The sequence below is a fragment of the Kogia breviceps genome, chromosome 19 (assembly GCF_026419965.1).
Source record: "Kogia breviceps isolate mKogBre1 chromosome 19, mKogBre1 haplotype 1, whole genome shotgun sequence".
Lineage (NCBI taxonomy): Eukaryota > Metazoa > Chordata > Mammalia > Artiodactyla > Physeteridae > Kogia > Kogia breviceps.
The window spans coordinates 50013711-50036585 of NC_081328.1; the positions used below are offsets into that span (position 1 = coordinate 50013711).

Sequence of the window (22875 nt, forward strand, 5' to 3'; positions counted from 1 at the left end):
GTCCGGGCACAGCCTTGGGCCTGCCCCTTTAACGCACTGCAAGGCGGAGGTGGGGCGACCTCTCCCTAGAGCCCCTGCTTCTGGGAATTTCAGATCTGTACAGGCTTGGCAGGAAGTGACACACTGGTGGAAAGATATGGATTCTCTGTGGGGTGTGCGCGTGTGTGCATTGGGGGTATGCCTGTGTGCATGTGTGTGCCATCGGCTGCCTGTCACGCACAGGGTATGTGCATGTCCATGTGCAAGGGTGTGTGCGTGTGTGTGGAGGCATGCACCCGTGTGCAGGGGTGTGCATGCGTGGGGTGTGCACATACACGGGTGGGCATGTGTGGGGTGAAGGAAATGGCAGCGGGGGCATATTTCAGATTCTGGCACTTTTCACCAGGGCCTCACTTTCAGGGCCTCCCAAGTGCAGTGACCCCCGTCTTCACTGCTCTGTCCCTGTGATGGGCAAAAGCAACCTCACTGACCACAGGCTCAGCTCCAGCCGGGCCCAGAGTGGTCAGAGGAAGAGGACGTACTCTGGGCAGGTGAGGACTCGGGGTCCAGGTTGGAAGAGGAGACACCCCAGCATGGGCCAAGAAGCAGAACAACTGAGTTAAATTCCTGCCTCTTAGGGAGACTTGTCCTAACCTGCTCTCTCACGGAAGGACGGTTCTCTAAGTGTGATGTTGGGCTGTCACAAATGCATGGGAGCCTTCCCATTCCCCGAGGGAGCAGTAAAGGAAGGAAGTTCTCACCTCTCTGGCCCCAGAAGATGCACGGTCAGAAGGGAGGAATCGGGCTACCTTGGTGGCGCAGTGGTTGAGAGTCCGCCTGCCGATGCAGGGGACGCGGGTTCGCGCCCCGGTCCGGGAAGATCCCACATGCCGCGGAGCAACTAAGCCCGTGAGCCATGGCCGCTAGGCTTGCGCGTCCGGAGCCTGTGCTCCGCAACGGGAGAGGCCACAACAGTGAGAGGCCCGCGTACCGCAAAAAAAAAAAAAAAAAAAAAAAAGGAAGGGAGGAATCCAGCACAGCGCTGTTTGATAAACGTGAATTCATCTAACCCTTGAGGTGGAGCTGGGTCCGTGGTGTTGATAGAAGGATGCTTCACACTGACACAGGACATGCACGTGGCAGAGGCTGGGATGAGGGCTCTGGACAGTCCCCACACCCAGCATTCTTGCCACTGCATCTTGGGGTCTCTGGTGACCCATAGGACAAGGGTCCCCCGACCCTTACCTGCTGTTCTGCCTGAGGCAGGTCTGGCTTCCCACAGCACAGGCTGTGCCATCCTAAGTTGCCTAAGACCTCTTTGGCTTCCCACACCTCGGGTCCCTTTTCTCCGCCCTCCTCCTCCCCCCACCCCACCCCATCTGAGTTTCCCGTAGGAAGCTTTGAGGCCAGGGAGAGAGGCCTCCCTGCATTATTTGCAAGTGTTAGCTGCCTCTGCAGTGTTCTGCTCCACACACAGCGTAGACACATCTCCTGAGCTCTCTGTTCAGAGGGGGCAGGGGCGGGCACCGCTCAGTGAGCAGCAGTGCAGTGTGGTGCGCAGCGAGAGGGCACGGCGCTCTGAAATGGCGCACGATGGGAACAGCTGGTCCGACGACAAAATGCCACCGGGTGAGAGGCGGCGCCAGGGACGCGCCGGTTCCCTCTCCCAGCACCCGGGAGCTAGTTTGCCGGTTCAGCACCGGCACACGGGGACAGCTCCCAGCCTAGTTCCTTCCCACTCTGGTGACATTCAAGCAGACGGGGCAGAGGTGCGATTTCAAGGTGGCACCTCCTCCCCCAGAACCCGCTGCCCCCCAACCTGGGATGGGCTTCGCAACGCTGCCACAGCCATGCGGCCCCTTCGTCAGTCCCCGTCGCCTTCGCCCCCTTCAACGCGGACCCGCTTACACGTTCCGTTCCCCTCTGAAGACACTTTCCATCTTTTTACTAGGCCTGCCGGAGGAGACAAGCGCATCAACTTAAAAGGATGACTCCAGAGGGGTGAATTTCAAGCCATGGGGATGTAAACCTTCAAAGCACACCCCGGACTCAGCCTCCTTCTCCCCCTACTGTCTCTCCGACTGAGGTCACAAGAAGTTCTACCTGAGTCACTGGCAGACTTTAAGCCGCAGGGGAAAACTGCAGAGGCTGATTAGCTCCCGAGACCAATGCTCCCTGGGCCCTGCTGACCTAGGACTGTCGATGGCTCTGTCCCCATCAGCATCCTCCCCTCTCCAACACTTCCACGCTACAGAGCATCAGCACTCGTGGTCGGGACAAAATGCCAATCAGAAAAAGAGAAAGACTTGTAGAACAAACAGACCATCTGGCTGGTGGGAGGGCTCTGGAGAGGAATCACATTCTAGCTTGAAAACCACCTGAGAGTGAGTTAACAGGCTGATGGAGAAAAGTTCATTAGCAGGCAAACAACTCAGAGGCCTTCCTTAGTTATGTCCTGGCACAAAGTTAAGACAATCTTATCCCAATGCCAGTGAAAAGGAACAGAAATTCACCAAGCACAAAAATCCCAAGCCGTAAAGAAAATATTTGATAACTTTGATTACCTTAAAATTAAGACCTTCTGTTCCTTAAAACAAAAGACCATAAAGAAATTACAAAGACAAGCCACAAATTAGCCTTAGAAGATTTTAAAACACATATAATAGAAACAGGATTTATACCCATAATATATAAAGAACTCCTCCAACTCAATATGGAAAAGATAAACAACATGGCAGAAAAGTGAGCAAATGACCTGAAGTGGCGTTTCATCAAGAGGAAAGAAGGAGGACCAAAAATATAACAAACTGCCCAGCCTCATCAGCTGTCAGGGAATACAAGTTAAGACCATAACAAGATATTACAATACCACGCCACACCCCTAACGAGAAAGTCCGATAACACTAAATGCGGGTAAGCATGTATCCCACTGGGAACCTACACACGGTAGGACTGGACTGGTACAGTCACTTAGGAAAACAGTTGGCATTTTCTTGTCAAGCTGAATTTTCAGACACCCTAACTAAGTCCCAGCAACTGCGCACCAAAGTCTATACCAAAGAAGAAACTCAGTCTATACCCAAGAGAAACTCTGACCCAGGGACACCTGGTGACACTTACAAAATGTCCACCACAGCATCATTCAAAAGAACTTGTAAAGGACTCCCCTGGTGGTGCAGTGGTTAAGAATCCGCCTGCCAATGCAGGGAACATGGGTTCGATCCCTGGTCTGGGAAGATCCCACATGAAGCAGAGCAACTAAGCCCGTGCACCACAACTACTGAGCCTGCGCTCTAGAGCCCACATGTTGCAACTACTGAGCCCGTGTGCTGCAGCTACTGAAGCCCACATGCCTAGAGCCTGTGCTCCGCAACAAGAGAAGCCACCGTAGTGAGAAGCCCGCGCACCACAATGAAGAGTAGCCCCCGCTCGCCACAACTAGAGAAAGACCACACAACAGAAGACCCAGTGCAGCCGAAACAATAAATAAAATTTTTAAAAATAATAACTTGTAAAAACAGGGGGAAATGGCCACAGATAGGAAAAAGTGATAAATAATTACGGTACATTCGCACAATGGAATATCACACAGCACTGAACATGAATGAAACAGAGCTGCAGGCAGCAATGTGGAGAAATCTTTAAAACCTAATAACGGGTGGAGAAAACAAATCTTGGAGGCTACAGACAGCAGATGTCACTTTTACAGAGCTCAAACCAAACGAAAATAAAACTAAACAATATATTATTTGATACATGAATTTGTTAAAAAAAAAAAAAACATTTTTTTTTAAAAAAGCAAAAGAGGGACTTCCCTGGCAGTCCGGTGGTTAGGGCTCCACGCTTCCACTGCAAGGGGCAGGGGTTTGATCCCTGGTCAGGGAACTAAGATCCCACATGCCACACGGCCAGCCAAAATAAATAAATAATAAAAAGCAAAAGAATGATAAACACAAAATCCAAGTTCCAGGGCCGGGGCGGGGGGGTGGGGGGTGGCGGGCAGGACTGAGGGATGGACAAGAGGGGTCCCAGGCGAACATGAGAGCCCTGGTAATATTCTCATTGTAAAGGTGGGTAGCAGAATCATGGGCGTTCACTCCATTCTTGTACTTCATGACATATGGTACATATATTGTTGTATGTATCAAATATCATATAATAAATATTAATAAATAAAAGAAGAAAAATCTTACATATTTCTACATCCCACAGATACCGTGGTTAAAATAAACCTCATCATAGACACACACACACACACACACACACACACACACACACACACAGAATCCTACCCACTCTAATCACCAGTCTCCCACCTCCAACAATATCAGAGGGACCCTGGAAAGGCAAGCCCTGGAAGGGGTAGGCATCGCTGGCCCACCTCACCACGCTCCAGGCCTTCCTGACCTCCAACCCCCAGAACAGGCCCAGGAAGGAGCCCCGTTCCAGAAGAGGACCCCTGAGGCTGCACCAAGTCCACCAGGACAGCAGGCAGAGGGGACCCCATCTGTAGGTCACGGCTCAACTCCACAAGCCAGTATTGGTCAGTCCCTGGGCACAAACGCTAGGACCCCTGTCAGCCCCGAGATGGAGAACGGGACCCTGTTTGAACAGCACGACGCAAATACACTCCCGTGGTGCGTCCCCCGCGATGACTAGGCATCAGCGTTGAGGACGGAAGGGCAGGAGGCAGCCTGAGCAGCTGGAGGAGGGGATTAGGAACGTCACCATCCGACGGCAGCAGGAGAGGAGCGCAGAGCTCCTGGGTGACGACGGACTCCCCTTCCTCCCCTCCCCTCCCCCGGCACTCACCTCTGCAGCTCCTTCAGGGACACTGTGATCCGCAGACCGTGGCCCAGGACGTAGAGAGCAGCCAGGATGTCTGCCCACTGCACCATCTCCCCCAGAGGCCCGCCCTTCAGCACCCGCGGGCTGAACACGTCGCCAGACTCCTCCGTCAGGAAGCCGATGTGGACAAGGATCTGGTGGCGGAGCGGGGGACACAGAGGATCGGCACAGAGCAGCAGCGCTCAGCCCTGCCACCCCCAGGGAGACCCGGCCAGCAGAAGACACTGTCTTCAGGCTGTGCCTGGAAGGGCGCTTTCTGGCACCAGAGCACAGTGGAGGGACCAAGAGGCAGAGTGACCTCGCTGGAGACACAGGTGAACAAGACGGTCACATCCTGCCCTCTAGGCGCTTATGTTCCAGATGGAAGAGGTAGACAACAGTAAACACAGACAAGAGATAATTTCATGAAATGATAAGGACTCTGAAAGAAATAAACAGGGTGATGAGAGAGGCAGGTAAATATTTATGGCATGGACGGATGGACGGACAGACAGATGGACGAACCAATGAACCAAGGAACTTCCCCCAAACAGGCTACGTTATTCCCAGCATTCCAGGCAAATGCCAGGACTCTTCTGCCTGACCAGAACAAGACGTCTACAGCCGCAGGACTCCTACGGCGGAGGGCGGGGGGTCAGTCTGCCCCAAACATGAAAAGGGCCAGGGCTACCACATGCATCTATCCAGACTCTGCCTCCCCCTGCTCGCGGCTCACATTCAAAGAAATGCAATAAAACTTTTGTAAGGGTAGACCCCGTGTCTACTTGGCAGCCTGAGGCCCTGAGCTCCCTTCCTAAGCTCTCTGAGCTCAGCTCCTTCAATGCACATAGAGGATAAGGTACCTGCTTCTGGTCCCTCCGGGCGCTGCCCAGCTTCTGCGCCAGGCGCTGGGCAGCCAGTGCCCACTGGGCCGTGAGCCGCTTGGTACGTTTCTTCATGAAGATTAGAGACTCCTTCCTGCTGTCCATCAGCTCCAGGAGGCGGGACAGATTGCTCCGGAAGACTGCCTGGAGGAGGGTCCAGACCTCCGTTCTCCTCCTCCACCCAGCGGCCACGACACCGCCATCACCCACTGCCCCGGGCACGGGGGCTGGCACCTTCCCTGGGAGGCTGGGCCTGTTCTCACTTCTCCAGCTTTTTCTGTTTTCTTGTTCTTTGTTTTTATTTTTTGGCCGCGACCGCCCGGCATGTGGGATCTTAGTTCCCCGACCAGGGATCGAACCGTCACCCCCTGCACTGGAAGCGCGGAGTCTTAACCAGTGGACCGCCAGGGAAGCCCCTCCCACTTTTTCTAAGAGGCCCACCAGTCCCCACAGTCAGGGAGCCCAGCTGTCCTCCACCTAACCCTCACTCCCAAGCCACATCGGTCTGTCCCAGCCCAGCTCCAATCAGCCACCTGTCCCAAGCCCTTCGTGAGGGGGTCAGCTATGACAGTTGCCAGGCTCCCAGCTGCGACAAGGAAGCAGTAGGTAGTGGTTGGAGCCGGGGCTCCAAGGGCAGGGAAGCCAGGCCGCCTTTCAGTGGAGCCAGAGTAACTATATGCCTTGAAGAAGTTAACTCAGCTCTCCAGACCTCAGATCTATCATCTATTAAATGCGATTGCGTACGGACTGCTGGGACATTTAAGTACAAATAAAGTGGCACACAGGAAGCCCTCAATGAGTGACAGCTATGACTATATATATTATTATATGTTATATTATGTATATTATATATATATTATATATTATATTATCACATAATAATGACAGCCATTATTCCAGTCCATTAAGGGGGCACCTCCAGGGCCCCAGCCTGCCCCTTAAGCAGCCTCAGCTTTGCAGCATCCTGCAGAAGTTGGGACGGACACCCGCAGGCTGGCGGGCTGGGAGCAGCCCACCCACCCGGCAGGGCTGGCTGGCAGCCCCGTGCCGGCCCACTCACCTCCCACACCTACCTGGACCTTGGGGAGGGGCTTGCGGGCTCTCTGGGTGGCCGTCCGGTTCCTCCAGGGCAGCGGGGGGCAGAACCACTCGACCTCACTGAGGTAGACGAGGAAGGAGCACTCGGTGCCGTCCACCCCGAAGAAGGCGTAGCAGGGGTCCGAGGTCCAGCGGGCGCGCATCCACTGTGGGGAGGGCCAGCCTGGGCCAGGGAGCCAGCGCCAGCCCCACGTGCACCCTCGGCGGGCCCCTGCATGCGTGTCCCTGGGGACCCCGAGGTCCTCCGGGACAGGGTCTCTGGGGCCCACCCTAAAGATGCAGCGAGGCTAGAGGCAGAGAAGAGAGACTGGACCAGGGCCCTAGGACCCAGCCCTGTGTCCTTGCTGCTGAGAGCCTCAGGGAAGGCCAGACAGGACCACCATCCCCCAGGCCCGGAAAGAGAAGGCCCCTGGGGCAATGAGGCCAGTCCAGGACACAGGCGGCCAGGGTTCCAGGGGCAACAGTGGAGGTGCAGCAGCTCAGGGCCTGGCTGGTCCCTCTTCCTTTGTTCTCCACCCGTAACCAAGAGCAGAGTCCAGCTGAAGCCAAGGTCAGGGAGCAGCCTCTGAGGGGGGCCAGGGCTGCGGCCAGGGCAGGACTCATCCACAGTGACCCCCACCTGGTCCCCAAGGAAGGGGCCTGCAGTGCCAACACCCCACGCTCTGAGGGATTTCAGCACCAGTGAGGGGGCTGGCTCTTATGCCTGTGGACTGGCTCCCCGGATGGACAGACTTCATGCAGCCAGAGGTGGGACCCTGCAGGTGGGGACAGGGAGGGCTCTCTCCATCCAGTTGGTCAGCTGGGCCGGGAAGGAGGGGGAGAGAGAATGAGGTCCACACCTTGTCTGAATTTGTTGGGAATCAGGCTACTAGTGGTGCCATACGTATACTTAATAGTTCGTCTGCTGTAAGAAAGTACTGGAAACCCTGCAACATGACCCATCCTGGGACATTTGGGTTGGTGCCCCAGGCAGATGGCCCAAGCAGAGAAGTGGTTTCCCTGAGGCGGGCCTCTGCCAGCTAGTGCCAGGTTCTGGGTCCAGGGGTCAGGCAGAGAGGCCCTTGATGGTGGATATTCCTGCCAGGAGCAGAATCGCAGAGCTAATCTGGGGTGCGGCCCCCGTGGAGGAGGGGCCGCTGGTCATCGCCACCCTGAGGCCCAGGCCTCACCTCTACCTTCCCTGAGCAGTCCGGGAACTTGGGGTCGCTGGGTGCCTCACACTGGTCCCGCCGGCCTTCAGACACTGCAGGAAGAGAAGGTCACCTTGCTGAGGACCCGGGTCCAAGGAAGAGCGCAGCAGAGAAAGCGTGAGGCAGGTGGGCCGGTCTGGGCTGGGGCAGTGCAGGGGCACACTCTGCCCTTGGCCTGAGTTTTCTCCCCTGAAAGGCCACCGCCAGGGGGTCCCTGTGCCTGGGGCGCCCCTTCTTCCAACACTTCCACCCTCCTTAGGGGGTTCAGAACCAGTGCGGAGCTGGTCTGAACGGCTGTGAACCAGCTTTCTGGACGGGCAGACCTCGGGTATCCACCCAAATGCACTCCTGGCTTTTTGACGGAGGCAGAGGTAGGGCCTCCCAGACTGATGCCCCCATGTCAAGAGGAATGGAAGGGGCCGCCCAGGGATGGTGGGGGGAACCCTGAGGTACCCCGCTGAGAGCCCGACACAGGGCGCCCGGGAGCCAGGGCAGCTGCCGTGGGGAGAAATCAGGGCCCCACCCCGGACGTCCCACCCTGGACTCTGGCCTCCTGGGAGTAGAGGGGTGCCCCCGGCCCCCACCCTTGCTGTGCAGGAGCAGGCTGTGGCGCAGGATCTGGTCCACCTTCACGGCGATGTCCGAGACGTTCTGGGCTATGGCCTGGATCCGCTCCATGAGGCCGGCCCCGGGGGGTAGCCTAAGTGGGAGAAGCCAGGGTGAGCCTGCCGCGGCCTCCTTCCCGGGCAGGGCAGGCCTCAGCCTGCCGGCAAAGGCAGCGGGACTGCAGGGCCCCCGGCACCCAGACACCGCCCTGCACCAAACGGAAAGGTAGCGAAGGGTAAAGTCAGGCCAGGAAATGGAGCCGCTGCTGCCCCAGCCCGGGCTGGAGGGGCTCGCTAACCATCAACAGACCCACGTGGCATGCACATGGGAAAGCCCACATCTGCAGGTGCCAGGCGTGTCTGCACACGCGTGAAGGGCAGTGCCTGAGGCTGACATGGGCAGAGGAATTCCATTCGAGAGCCTGGACGAGATCTGTCTAGGGATCTCCAGGTGATGGAGGCCCTTTTCCTGAGCACAGCCGGCTGCCCTGAGTCTGCTTCTCTATTTTCTCCCGGAGGAGTTGTATCTTGCCAAAGTAAATTCTACCCAGAGCAGCCTGGGGACGTGCCAACTATGAAACCTCTAGTAAATTATTGTTGGGTTCCCAAGAATGAATTCTTCCCAGGATCTTTTTTTTTTTTTTTTTTTCTTTTTTGCGGTACGCGGGCCTCTCACTGTTGTGGCCTCTCCCGTTGCGGAGCACAGGCTCCGGACGTGCAGGCTCAGCGGCCATGGCTCACGGGCCCAGCGGCTCCACGGCATGTGGGATCCTCCCGGACCGGGGCACGAACCCGCGTCCCCTGCATCGGCAGGCGGACTCGCAACCGCTGCGCCACCAGGGAAGCCTTCTTCCCAGGATCTTAAATGAGTTTAGTGCCACCAACATCACAGCCCTCCACCTCATCATCAATACGCGTGCTGCCTTTATTTTTGGAGAATTTATTTCCTGGTGTTGATTACTACTCCCCTCTCAGAGAAGTTTATCAGACATCAGATGCAGTATTTATCTCATTGCAAAAACTTCTGTTGAGACAGATCCCACTCGGCTGGCACGTGGGTCTCAGAGCAAGGAAGGCTCTGGAGGCCCTTCTCCAGGAAGCTGCTTACTTTTTCTGAAGACAATAATTCCAGTTCCTTTGATTTTCACCACCTCCTCTGGCTTCGCAGGCCCTGTTTAAGCTCCATTTATCCCTTTACAAGGACTTTATTGTAAGGTCTTTATTGCCGCACATAATGAGAATTATACGAAGGAGGATTTTTCCAACCTGGGCTCCTCTGGGGTCTGTAAACCCCACCTCTCACCAGAGGAGGCACAGTGGTGCCCCTCCTTGGCCACCTGGCCCCTCGGGCCGCCCCCCGCCCCCCCTACCTCTAACTTCTGTAAGGAGAGGAAGGGCATGGCCCCATGCACAGAGAAAGGCAACTGGTATGGGAGACATGGAGGTGGGGGTGGGGACAGGAGGCAGAGGTGACAGGAAGGGGGTGACAGACGAGCCCTCCGCACACATATACACATGTGCACACACATATACACACATGTGCACACACGGTCCAGTCCACCCTCTCCAAACTCTAATGGAAAATGGCATTGCCTTTTATTCACTTCCTGCTGTAACAAATGACCACATACTGGGGGAGCTTAAAGCAACACAAACCTCTTCTCTCACACTTCTGGATGCCAGAAGTCTGAAATCAAGGTGTCGACAGGGTTGGTGCCTCCTGGAGGCTCTGAGGGAGCATCTGTCCCAGCTTCTGGCTGGGACCAGCGGGCCTCCGCGTTCCTGGGCTAGTAGATGCATTACTCCAGTCTCCGCCTCTGTCTTCACTGTCTTCACTTGGCCTTCTTCTGTGTGCATCCGAATTTCCTCTTCTTATAGGGACACCAGTCATTGGATCAGGGCCTACCCTGATCCAGTATGACCTCCTCTTAATTTGATTACATCTGCCAAGTCCCTATTTCCAAATAAGATCATATTCATAGGTACCGGGGGTTAGAAGGTCAACACATCCCTTTGGAAGACACAATTCAACCTTCAACAACCTTCTATGAAATTACAAATAAGAATGAGCAAAGACATAGAAGATGATGTTTCTTTTGCTCAAAAAAGTCCTCAGGCAGGAAGTAGCAATATTTCTCCTTGGTCTTCAGATTGTCAAGGAATGCTGTAGGGAAGAGAACAGTCAGCTCATCTCCAATTTACAGTAACACACAAGGAGATAAGCTGAAGCTCTGCCTCTTATGAGCTGTGTGACCCTGGGCAAGTCACTTAGCCTCTCTGTGCCTCCGGCTCTCATCTTTTAAAATGGAGGTGAAAGGAACGTCCCTGGTGGTCCAGTGGTTAGGACTCCGCACTTTCACTGCAGGGGGCCCGGGCTCGATCTCTGGTCAGGGAACTAAGATCCTGCAAGCCGTGCACACGGCCAAAATTTAAAATAAATAAAAATTTTAAAATAAATAAAAAATCAAATAAAATGGAGGAGATAGTGGCACCTCCCTCACAGCACTGTGGGGACTCGGTGAGGAAACGTGTAAGGCGCACAGAACAGCAGTGCCTGCGTGAAAGCAGCCCTGTCTGTGTTAGCGATCATTATTGTGGAGGTGGGGTTGGAGATGCAGCCCAAGGGATTTGGGCTGGACCATTGTTTCTCAACCTTTTCTCATTATCACGCCCTTAAGGAGCCTTTTGAGACATTGTTTCCCCTTCTCACCCTCCCCCCTTGAAATGTCAACTCCACCGATATTCTGCAGATCTGTTTACACACTATAGCCTGTGGAGGGCCACAAACCATTGTAGTAGCTAAAATTACAAGAGCCAATTTTCACCCTTTAGGGGGTGATGCGTGCGCCCATTGACAATGCCTGGGCTCCAGCAGAGAAGGAACGTGAGTGATGACCTTGATGTCCACTGGGCTCTGAAATAAATTCTGAATGAGGGTCATGGAATGCTTTCCCCACTGACCTCCAGGTGCAGGATGGACACTGCAGTGCCTGGAAGGGGCATTTTGGTGATGGAGGGAGGCGGCTGCAGGGCAGAAGGCCAGATCTGACAGCTGCTGGGTCAGGGCTGGCCCAGAGCGCAGGCGGCTGAGGCCCAACGGGAGGGGCTCCCAGGTGGAGAAGGACTGGGTGCCCTCCAGCTTCTAACCAGAGACCTTAGGGCACAAGTAACCCCTGTGTGGGACCAGTGGGGGTCCTGCCAGGTCGCTGGAAACTTTGGAAGGGACCCCACCTCACTTCAAGCCTTCCTAAAGGCACCTCCCCATCCAGGCTCTGCTCCATCCGCCTCTCTAAGCAACCCCGTGCCTGGGGGTGGTTATGAGTGGCTGGTTTAAAACCCCCGAAGGAGTCCTGCGCCTTCAAGAACAGGGATTTGCTTTCACAAGTGGGGCCTGGTACTGCCCCACACGGGCCACAGGCCCGGAGCTCCATCACTGTGCTGGGTTGAAGAGTGTCCCCCCCAAATTCACATCTACCTGGAACCTCAGGATGTGACCTTATTTGGAAACAGGGTCACTGCAGAGGTAATTAGTAAGATGAGGTCACACTGGAGGAGGGTGGCCCTAAGTTCAGTTCCTGGTGCCCTTATAAGAAGGCCGTGTGGAGACACCCAGGGAGAAGGAGGCCATGTGACGATGGAAGCGGAGACTGGAGTGACGTGTCTACAAGCCAGGGACACGTGAGGCTACCAGCAGCTGGAAGAGACAAGGAAGGATCCTCCCCCGGAGACTTCAGACGGAGTGAGGCCCTACTGATATCTAGATTGTGGACTTCCAGCCTCCAGAATGGAGAGAAGATAAGTCTCTGTTGTTTTAAGACGCCTGGTCTGTGGTCAGTTTTTACGGCAGCCCTCAATTCGCCATCTGCAGAATTGAGGGAAAAGGGTTTTTAATCCATTACAGAAAAAGAGCCCAGGTTCTCCTGCCACCCTGCTGTCAGGAACGTCTTATCTCCCACCCATCCTCCTCTTGCAGAAGTCCAGCCTCCATCCTGCTGCTCCTTTCGTGGGAGATGAAGAGCCACGGGGGGCGGGGGAGCCCTTGACTCCTCACACTTCTAGGTCCATGACTCTCCACATTATTCAGAGACTTATTGGACCAAGAAAGGGCCCCAGAGTCTGAGGTCCTGGATTCAAATCCTGGTTCCACTGGAGAGCTGTGTGACCTTGGGTAAGTTACCTAACCTCTCTGAACCCCTTTGATTTATAACCCTTTCTATGAGGGTTAGCTCATATAAAATCTGAACAATCTCAACTACCCCACAGAGTGGTTAATTGCAAGGATTAAACATGAGGCTGACTGTCAAGTGCTCAGCATACAGTAAGTGCTCAATAAATGCTTGAGATGCTTTCACTCCCTACGTATAGTGGTCACCCCATCCCTGAGAGGAAGTCTCATAAGTCTAACTACAGGAGCAAAGCAATTTACTTTGGGGGAGGTTCAGCAACTTTCATCTGATAAGCATTTTTTTTTGCATAAAACACATCACCAGCCCCGGCTTTAAAACAGTGCAGATGGCATCTGTCTGATTTAACAAGTTCAACTTTTTCAAAACAGAATTACTTGGCGTCACTATTATTATACTGGACTTAGCATTTGCACAGCACTTTCTATTTTCAAATAGTATAGGATTAGGCTTCTCTCCCTGGGAAGCTTTTCTTAAAATGACAATCAAAGTAGATGTCATGACCTCAAACCGCAGCACATCTATGACTTGGGAAATGCTTCCGTGGAAAAGAAAAAGGGGGGATGGACTGGGGAGACGGTGTGCAGCTGTCTGCAGCTAACGGGTCAGGGTGGCGGCAGGGCTGGCTTCCCCATCAGGCCCAGGCAGTTCAGTACCAGGGCCCACAGTGCTTTTAGGGGTCCACGGAAGTGTTTCCATTTCTTTAAACATCGGGAAACGATTGCAGGTCGAAGAAAAGGTTTCAATATGTAATGTTACGATATGCATCTTTCTGCCGATGCAGTCATAAAATATTATTTTGCTATTGGTTAAACTGTGTCCCCCCCGGTCCCACCCAAGTTTGCCCAGGGGATCAGCCTTGCGCTGTCCCCCTCCAGGCCCGGGACTCTGTAGGTGCCTGGGCTCCAGGCTGAGGCAGGCTTGGCCCAGGCCTTGCACTTCCTCCAGTGGCAAAAGGTTCTTCCTGAGCCAGTGTGGGAGGGGCCCCACGAGCACCCCAGCAAGAAGAGTGAGGCTCTCTGGCCCCAACCTGTAATCTGTGGGTGCCAGGCAGGGGCAGAAAAGCTGGGGAGATTCTGCACCATCACGCCAGCCCTAAGGCTCCAGCCACCCTCTCAGCCAGGAGAAGACTCCACCCCGCACCCCTCCCCCACCAATGAGATAGTCCCGTGGTTGCCTGGCTCTCAGCACCATGGGGCAGTGCGGCGGACAAGGCAGGCAGGCTCAGTCCCCTCCAGCCCTAAGACCTGCGCCAGTCCTTTTCCCGTCTGAGCCCAGTTCCCTCAGATCTCTCAAATGCGGACCTGAATAGGATCTTCCTGATTGGGCCGCTGGCCAAGGTCAAAGTTCATAATATGTACCCAGTAGGGGGTAGCTGCTTTTATTATTCTCACCATTAATCATGATTACTGCTGCTTCAGTTAGCTCTGAAACTGGCCCAGAGAAGGTAAAATGATTTCCCAAGGTTGCACTGCAGGCTGGGGACGGGGCAGAGACTCAGACACTGGCGCTCTGTGCCAGCCCCGTTCCCTCCCACCGTATTTGCAAAATAACTAAACATGCTCAGACTCTGAGCCCTGGGCCTCTGTGCACACATACTAAGTACCAGGCATTCCACCAAAATGATCAATTCTTACTTGGAGAGTAAAAGAAGGCCAAGACAGGCCCCTGGTCACCCACCCACCCCACTCCTCAACCCCAGGGAGCCCCCCTGGGGTATCCGAAGCATTCATGGTTCTCTAAATCCTCAAACACCTATCTGAGCATCCCTCAGTCACACTGACAGACTGGCCACCAGCCCTTCCTGCTCAGGCGGGCGTTAAGTGGCTTCCTGGAGCCAGCCGGCCTCCAAGGTGCAGCCAGCCTCTGAGCACTGGCCCAGGGTCCCCTGAAGAAGCAACCAACACCACAGGCCACCCACTGGCCTCAGGACACTCTGCTCCCTCCATAACCCAGGGCCAGGGGCCAGGGGCCACAGCCAAGCTGGGAACTCTGGCTCCAGCTGTTAGCCACTGGCCACCTCCCCGCAGGACACCAGCTCCAGGCATCACCTCCCATCAGGCCAGGCCCCCAAAAGGCCCCCTTGAGGTTCGCCCCCCCCCACCCTCGCAGCCCCACGAGTCCATCTCTGATTCCAGCCCTCAGTCCCCTGGCCCTGAGCGCGAACTCCCCAGGAAGCCGCAGGAAGGAGGTTTAATTTCGAGTTCCTCCCGTGATTTATGAGGGTTGCATTCAATTAACGAGATATTGATTTCTGCGCACCCAGCCAGTTGTTATTTTACTGTGAAACTGATCGCCTTCCTTTTAAAACACAGAGATTCGCGCTCACAGGTGCCCGCAGACAGAGGTACCAAGACGTGTTGTAGACAAAAACACTACAGCCAGAAACACGAGCACCACAGATGGGAGATGTGTACTTTCTCAGTTTGTCTGTCTATCTGTCTACCTCTCACGCACACCACAGGAAACCCCCAGCCTGCTGTCCAGCCTTCCCTGCATTTTTACTGCTCTCCTGCTCTGCTTCAGCCCCTCCCTCATTCCCAACAGAGGTCCTGATGCTGTGAATGCTCCCAAGTGATGAGTAAGGACCTGCCTGCCCCTCCTCAAGTAAGAGCAGAGAGGACTCCTTCTCTCCCGCACCAAGAAATATATATACACGTACGCGTACACATATATATTTATATTAGATAGATAGATGTCTTCCCACTATTGATATGAAGAGAGCTGGAATTGGACTGCGTGTGGTTTCATCACTTCCGGAAGGGAATGGTACCCCATGGGCGGGGCAAAGCCGGACTACAGGGGACAGAGGCCCCACTCACATCCGGGGGGCCCAGACTTCCCCTGGAGGATTTTCCTTTTTTATTTATTTTATCTTTGCGGTATGCGGGCCTCTCACTGTTGTGGCCTCTCCCGTTGCGGAGCACAGGCTCCGGACACGCAGGCCTAGCGGCCATGGCTCACGGGCTTAGTTGCTCCGCGGCATGTGGGATCTTCCCGGACCAGGGCACGAACCCGTGTCTCCTGCATCGGCAGGCGGATTCTCAACCACTGCGCCACCAGGGAAGCCCGGATTTTCCTTTTTAACATCTCATATGTTTATTCTATTTAGGACACATTGAGATCCTGATACATACGCCTTGTATCTTTGCCTCTTTTACTTAGACTGTACGAATAAATACATTGCCAGTCAGTAAATCTCTTTTAAAACATATATATATATATATATATATATATATATATATATATATATATATATATATATATTTTTTTTTTTTTTTTTTTTTTTTTTTTTTGCAGTACACGGGCCTCTCACTGTTGTGAGCTCTCCCGCTGCGGAGCACAGGCTCCGGACGCGCAGGCTCAGCGGCCATGGCTCACGGGCCCAGCCGCTCCGTGGCATGTGGGATCTTCCCGGACCGGGGCACGAACCCGTGTCCCCTGCATCGGCAGGCGGACTCTCAACCACTGCGCCACCAGGGAAGCCCTAAAACATATTTTTTAGTGGTTACATTTTATTCCATCACAGATATCCCTACTGTACTGGCCCTTTTCCTATTGTCTTCTTAATAGTAGTGCTTTTAAGATCTTCAAAGTACATGTGTCTCTTTGGCTGTATCCTCAAGGATAAAAGTCTTATAATTAAAACATAGTTGTCAGTTTGATAAGTTAAACCATTTCTTAAGGGTGGGATTTTTATTATCAGTGAGGTTGAATTCTTTGTCCTTTTGAATGTTCTTCTGCCTCAAATTCTGCTTTGTTTGCTATGAACACTGCCATCTAAACTTTCTTTCCGTTTGTGTGTCCTGGATACCTTTCCTTCTATTCTTAATTTCTGAGTCGTTTGTTTTTAGGCCTGTTTTACAAATGGCATATAATTGGATGTTGAGAACCTCTGTCTTTGTTAGGGATGTTTAACCCTTCACACTTCTGTCACATTTGATAGGTGCCTGCCCTGGAGTGACCTTCCACACAGCTGCCAACTACCCCCCACCCCCACCAGTCTGGCCTCTCCCCAGCCCAGGAGCCAGACACGCCCCCAGATCTGTCCTGTTAGGAAAGGGCAAATCCAAGAGGCCGGGCCCAGCACAGGGCCTGAGAGAAGTGAGGCATGTCTTTTGAAATTGAGCCCAAAGTCACCTTAACCGGTAGCGTCTCCCCACCCTCACACATAGAACCCCAGGGAAGCTACATTCCCCGGCACCACCAGCACAGAGATGGCCAGGAATGTCTAGAAGCGTTTTTGAGTTTTTAAATAAAGCTTAAAAAAAATTGGGAAAGGGGCTTCCCTGGTGGCGCAGTGGTTGAGAGTCCGCCTGCCGATGCAGGGGACACAGGTTCGTGCCCCGGTCCGGGAATATCCCACATGCCGTGGAGCAGCTGGGCCCGTGAGCCATGGCCGCTGAGCCTGCGCGTCCGGAGCCTGTGCTCCGCAAGGGGATAGGCCACAACAGTGAGAGGCCCACGTACCGCAAAAAAAAAAAAAAGAAAAAAACCCTCAACTCCTTACCCACAGACAAGAATTTTGATGTATCTTCCTGCCATCTCCTCTGCACAGGGACAGGATGCTGGCTCCCTCTCCCTAAGAGGCTCGGACACTCTTTGAGGACAGAGCTCTCTGACTTCTGTCTCCTGGCTCTTCTCCACTCATCCCTGACGCTGCAGCCCAGACCCCACACACGGTAGGCACTCAACAAATACGGACCGGCTTGAACGCAGACGGCCTCAAATCCCCGCCGTGTCTGCCCCTGCAGAGAAGCCTTATGGAAAATTCAGAGATCACTACTGTTTGGTTTTAGGATACATAATATGACGCCATTTGCAACAAATCTGCAAATAATCCCAAATTTTGTTCTCCTAGGCTAAAGAAGGCAAATTTGTTTTCCCTGAGGATAAACCAGCCATGAGTGGGAGGCACAGCCCAGAAGCTTCCACAGGGCAGAAGGAGGGCAGTGGAGGTTGTTCTTTTTTAAGCCACAGAGAATTGGAAAGTGAGAAATCCAAGTGCAGGTCACTGAAGAGTTTGCTGGAAACACAGCAGGGTGCGTGTCTGCAGGATTCCCGTGCCCACCGGCTCCATGTCCACAGCCCGGAGGGGGATAAGGTGGGGAGGGGGCTGCGGTGTTTGTGCACGTGGGGAGTGACAGCAAAAGCAGCCTCAGCCTGCCCTGGACACACCCACTGCTTCTCGCCCTGAAACCAGAGGCAACAGTGTCCCTGAAATGTATGGCTCTGCCCTTGGGGTTTGATGGGCTCTGCTGGTCATGGTAGATTGTTGCTATTTCCTGGGATGGAGCTGGAGGGGGTGGAGATGAAGGGCAAAGCATGGGAGGGAGGGAAGGCCAGGACTGGAAGAAACCAGAGACGCTGAATGCGCTGGCAGGAGCACTCCCAGCCCAAGGAGGCAGGCCCGCACCCTCTGCCCTCAGCCTGATGAACAGACCTGTGGACAGAGGCTGGATCCGCAGCCCAGACAGCTGGGAGCACAGCTGGGAGCTGCCGGGAGAGTGGAAAGGATGAGAGGGGGGCGAGGGGCTGAATCAGAGGGGACACAGCAGCATGGGAGAGAATCGCCCTGTGCACATGGAGAAGAAGCAGTCTCATGCCTCCGGGGTCGGAGGCGGTCCAGGGGAGCCCAGCAGCTTTGCCTCCGTCTCCTGTCTCTGCCACTGGCCCCTCTGCCTCCCCTCTTCCCACCCCACTGATCCAGAGACTCCCCGCAGCTCTAAGAATAGTGTCCCAATGCTACTTAGCACAGCTGACCCTGCCCGGACCCCACCACGCTCCACCAGGTGGGCCTTCACACTGGTTGCTTTCCTCCAACACACCAAGCTTGTTCCTACCCCAGGGCCTTTGCACTTGCTGCCGTCTCTACCTCAAATTTTCTGCCCCACAGCTCCTCACGTGGCTGGCTCCTTCCCGTCATGCAGAATTGAGCTCAAATATCACCAACTCCCAAGGGCCTTGCCAGACCGCTCTGTTTGAATAGCCCCTTTCCCAGTCACCCACTGCCTCATCCTTAGAACATGGCTCTGTATCCGACTTTAACTCATTTCTTTCTTTTTCTCAGTCACCGTCTGTCTTCCCCGCAGGAATGAGGACAAGGCTCATCACTGTGTCCCCAGCACCGGGAGCAGTGCCTGGTGCTTAGTAGGTGCCAGGACGTATTTCATGAGCAGACAGATCCCTTTAGTTTCTTCTGTCAGATGCTCAGTCCCTGGAGGGTGAGAGCATTTAACCGGGGACCCAGCACACAGCTGCGCAGCCCACCCAGGGGCCCCGACTTCCCACGGGTGGAGAGCTCCCACCCGGAGCCAGGCACTGAGGTGGGCTCCTCATACCCACAGCTGCATTTAACCCCAGGCTCCAGGACTGTAATTTTAGTGCCTGCATTTTCCAAAACAAAAAAATCAGAGCAAAGGTCTAACAAAGGATTTGTTTGCCCTCAGCTGTGAATTAATTGATATGAAAAGTCTTGCAAAGGGATAAAAATGAACCCCTACGTAGCCGCATATTTAATGAACGGCCATCAAGAGCACACTGGTTAGAAAGGTGGGGCTCTGGGGCCATCTGATCTGGGCCCCAGGCTCCTCAGCAGCTGTGCAACTTTGAGCAGGTTCATGAACATCTCTGTGCCTCAGTTTCCTCCTCTATGCAACGGGGATTAAAGCCCCCCATAAGGTGGCTGTGGGATTGACAGGATCATGGAGGTAACTCAATAAGGTGAGCTTTCAGTAAATGGTGCCCATCATGAGGACAGGGATGCTGACATCGGCTGACCTAACTGGGCATCCAGAACATTCAATCAGCAAGGCGTGTTTGAGCTGGGACCCAGGGCCAGTAGTCCAGCCCAGGTAGCCTATGGGGCAAAGGATCCCCCACTAAACCAAAGAGGTGGGCTGTGCTGCAGGCTCCACCCAGCCAGGGCCCCTCAATGACCAGGACTCACCACCACCACTTTCTTTGATTTTGCCCAACACCGAACTTCAGAAATGCCTGGAACTTTGGCTTTTACATCACACACATTGGCTGAGGTATAGCTTTCCCACAAATTGTCTAAAAGTGTGGATTTCAAACATATTTTTCAGCAGTATAACACTTTTAGCAAATGACACTGGCCGAGGTATAGCTTTTCCCAAATTGTGTAAAAGTGTGGGTTTCCAACAAATTTTTCAGCAGTTAGAACACACTGAGCAATTCCATCTCATCAAGAACCTCAACATCTAAAAGGTCAGGTGCAGAGTGCCTCCCTGGGATGGGTGGGGTCCAAGCCTCCTCCCTCCACATCCAAGTCTGGGGGCCAGGACTCCCAGCTGGGACGGCCCTGACTTCACGCCCCCTCATTCTCTGGGATTCAGGAGAACCCGACACTTAAGATGCACCGTCGGGGTTCCTGGGGCTACCTAGAGGCACGTGGGGCTGCAGCACAAAAGCTTGGGGAACTTTGCACATTCTGGCCTCAGTGGGGGAATATTTAGAATGAATAAACCAGGAAATTCTTCTTGCAAAGATGGCCCATGTCGCGGCTTCCCGGGTGGCGCAGCGGTTAAGAATCTGCCTGCCAATGCAGGGGACATGGGTTCGAGCCCTGGTCGGGGAAGATCCCACGTGCCGCGGAGCAACTAAGTCCGTGTGCCACAACTACTGAGCCCACGTGCCTAGAGCCCGTGCTCCACAAGAGAAGCCACTGCAATGAGAAGCCCGCGCACCATGACAAAGAGCAGCCCCTGCTCGCTACAACTAGAGCAAAAGCCTGCGCGCAGCAACAAAGACCCAACGCAGCCAAAAATAAATAAATAAATAAATAAAAAGACGGCCCGTGTCCACGGGAGGGGGACAGATGATCACTATGGCCATCACGACCAAGTGCATATCCACACATGCCCATCGACATGGACAGAGCTCAAAATCACCGTGAAAAAAGCAGGGGCAACATATGTACAATGGGAAGCCACTTAGGGAAGATTTATAAAAACCACACACTATGCATTTTGTGTGTGTGTGTGTGTGTGTGTGTATAAAATGCATTTTGAGGCCGAATCCCCAGCCCAGCACACAGTGGGGTGCCCCTCTCCCTCCCGGGGGCCCCCTCACCTGTCCACAGGGAAGGGCCTATCGCCGGCAGCCCGGTGCAGCTCACTGCTGTTCTCCAGTCTGGCCAGCGTGTCCACGCGCTTCACCATCAGCTCCAACAGGTCACTCATCTTGCGGAGGACACCGCGGGACTCCGGCCCACCCATCACTGCAGGAAGAGTGTGGGTGCAGTCAGGCACGGCCCAAGCAGCCCAGAGGCCAGCTGAGACCACCTGAGACCACCTAGTGTCTGGCGGGGGGGGCGGGGGGGAAGGGGCTCAGACCCCAGCCCCACCCCCATCTTCTCGGGAAGGGGAGGGGTCAGGAGAATGAGCCCGCCCCACCCCCCACCCCTGCAGGACAGGAATCCAGAGAGGCCTGGGCCCACCCTGCTCCCTACCAGCTGTGTGACATTGGGATGACCTTTTAACCTCTCTGGGCCTCAGTTTTTGTCACCAGCAAAATCTGGCTTTAGACATAATCTCAGGGCTGTGAGAAGACAGGGAAGGCCCAGTAGTGGGACAGGAACCCCCAAACCCCCTAACAGCAAGTTCCAGACAGAACCTATAAATCAGGGTTTCTAAAAGTGGGGTCAACCATCCACCCACACCTGAATCTCCTGACCAGGCTGTTAAAGTCCAGGTTCCTGGGCCCTCACTGTCTAGATCTGCCAATTCAGATCTCTAGGGCATGGGGCCCAGGACCCTGCATTCTGCTTGCTCTTCACGTGGCTCGGATGCACAAGCTGTGAGCCCGTGTTCAAGGGGTTCGGGGCCCCAGCCACCTCCCATCCCCACCCACTCCCCCAGACACCACCCTAGAAAAACCACTCTGAATTTGTCCTGACTCTCAACCCGGTCTTTGGGTTCCCAGAGATCAACTCCAGGGTTGAGGGGCTGGGAGACCCTGTGAAGAATAAAATTAAATGAAAATGAGGTGCTTCAACCAAGATCCCATTAACCAGCCCGAGACTTTCCACAATTTCCTTTCTAAGCACTCCCGATCATTAGCACCGCACGTGCCGGTGTGGGAGAGCAGCCCTTGCCTTCCTTTTTAATTAAATTTTGTGAAGGTTTTAAGCAGCCCCTCCAAAGCATCCATAGGTGCTCAGTTCCAGACACTGCAATCCCCAACCAGGCTGCCTGCAAACCTCAGGGGCCAAGCTCTGAGTCACCCTTAATAAATGAGCTGGATCCATGGGGACACAGGTGCTCCCAGGCACTCCCCAGGCTGCTGGAGGGGCGGGGGTGTCAGGGGGTGCCTTGGGTGGGGCTCCCCAGAATCAGACCCTGAGACAAGGGTTTGAGGGCAAGTCGTTATTTGGGAGGTGAAGGGAAGTGGGGAGGTGACCCAGGGACGGGGAGGCAGCCCAGAGAGGGCATGTCATCAGCCTGGGGAAACCAGCAGGTGTAGAACCGGCCTCAGAGTTCTCCCCCGGGGGGCGAGGGGGCCAGGCACGTGCACCCCACCTCCCGCCAGTCACTGCTTAAGGGCTGCTCCCAAGGACGGCCATGCTCTGGTACTTTCCACCTGCCGTGGGGTGGCAGAGCCGTGTCCAGCATGTTGACAGGAATCGTGAGGGCTGAGGACGTGAGTACCAACAGCATCTGCTTCTCAGGAAAGAAAGGGTCAGGGCCCAGCGGCCTCACAGGGGCTACAGTGGACACCTGGCCTCTCACCTGCCTCCGCCAGCACCCCCTGCATGGCCATATGGCCAAGGGAGTCGTCATACTACCCTCAGCCTCAGTGTCCCAAACCCAAGGCAATAACACCAGGCCCTGTCCGCAACCCAATGTCAAGGTGCCAGGAGCGGGTCAGGAGAAACCACGGCTGGCCACTGAGAGCCAGAGACAGAGATGGGGGGAGAAGTGGGGAGGGGGGAAGCAGGGGGCCGGTCTCCTCTGCTCCATGCTTGGGACTGAGCCAAGGAGGGGGGCCTAGAGAGGCTGCACGTCACCAGGGCTGCTTGTGACATTTCTGCTTTGCTTGTCCCCCATATCCCCTGGCACCAGGCCCGTTCCAGTGACTGCCACCG

The 22875-nt window shown here is 54.6% G+C and overlaps 1 protein-coding gene across 1 annotated transcript in view; it reads right to left on the reverse strand.

Annotated features, from left to right (window-relative positions):
• The window catches only part of MGAT5B (alpha-1,6-mannosylglycoprotein 6-beta-N-acetylglucosaminyltransferase B), a 68765-nt gene that overhangs the window by 34634 nt on the left and 11256 nt on the right, over positions 1-22875 (reverse strand). The window contains exons 3-8 of the mRNA XM_059048821.2: positions 20862-21009; positions 8563-8678; positions 7958-8031; positions 6764-6934; positions 5670-5834; positions 4792-4961 (exon numbers count right to left, since the gene is read on the reverse strand). Coding sequence (XP_058904804.1) covers positions 4792-4961; positions 5670-5834; positions 6764-6934; positions 7958-8031; positions 8563-8678; positions 20862-21009 — 844 coding nt within the window. The remainder of the gene's footprint in view (positions 1-4791; positions 4962-5669; positions 5835-6763; positions 6935-7957; positions 8032-8562; positions 8679-20861; positions 21010-22875) is intronic.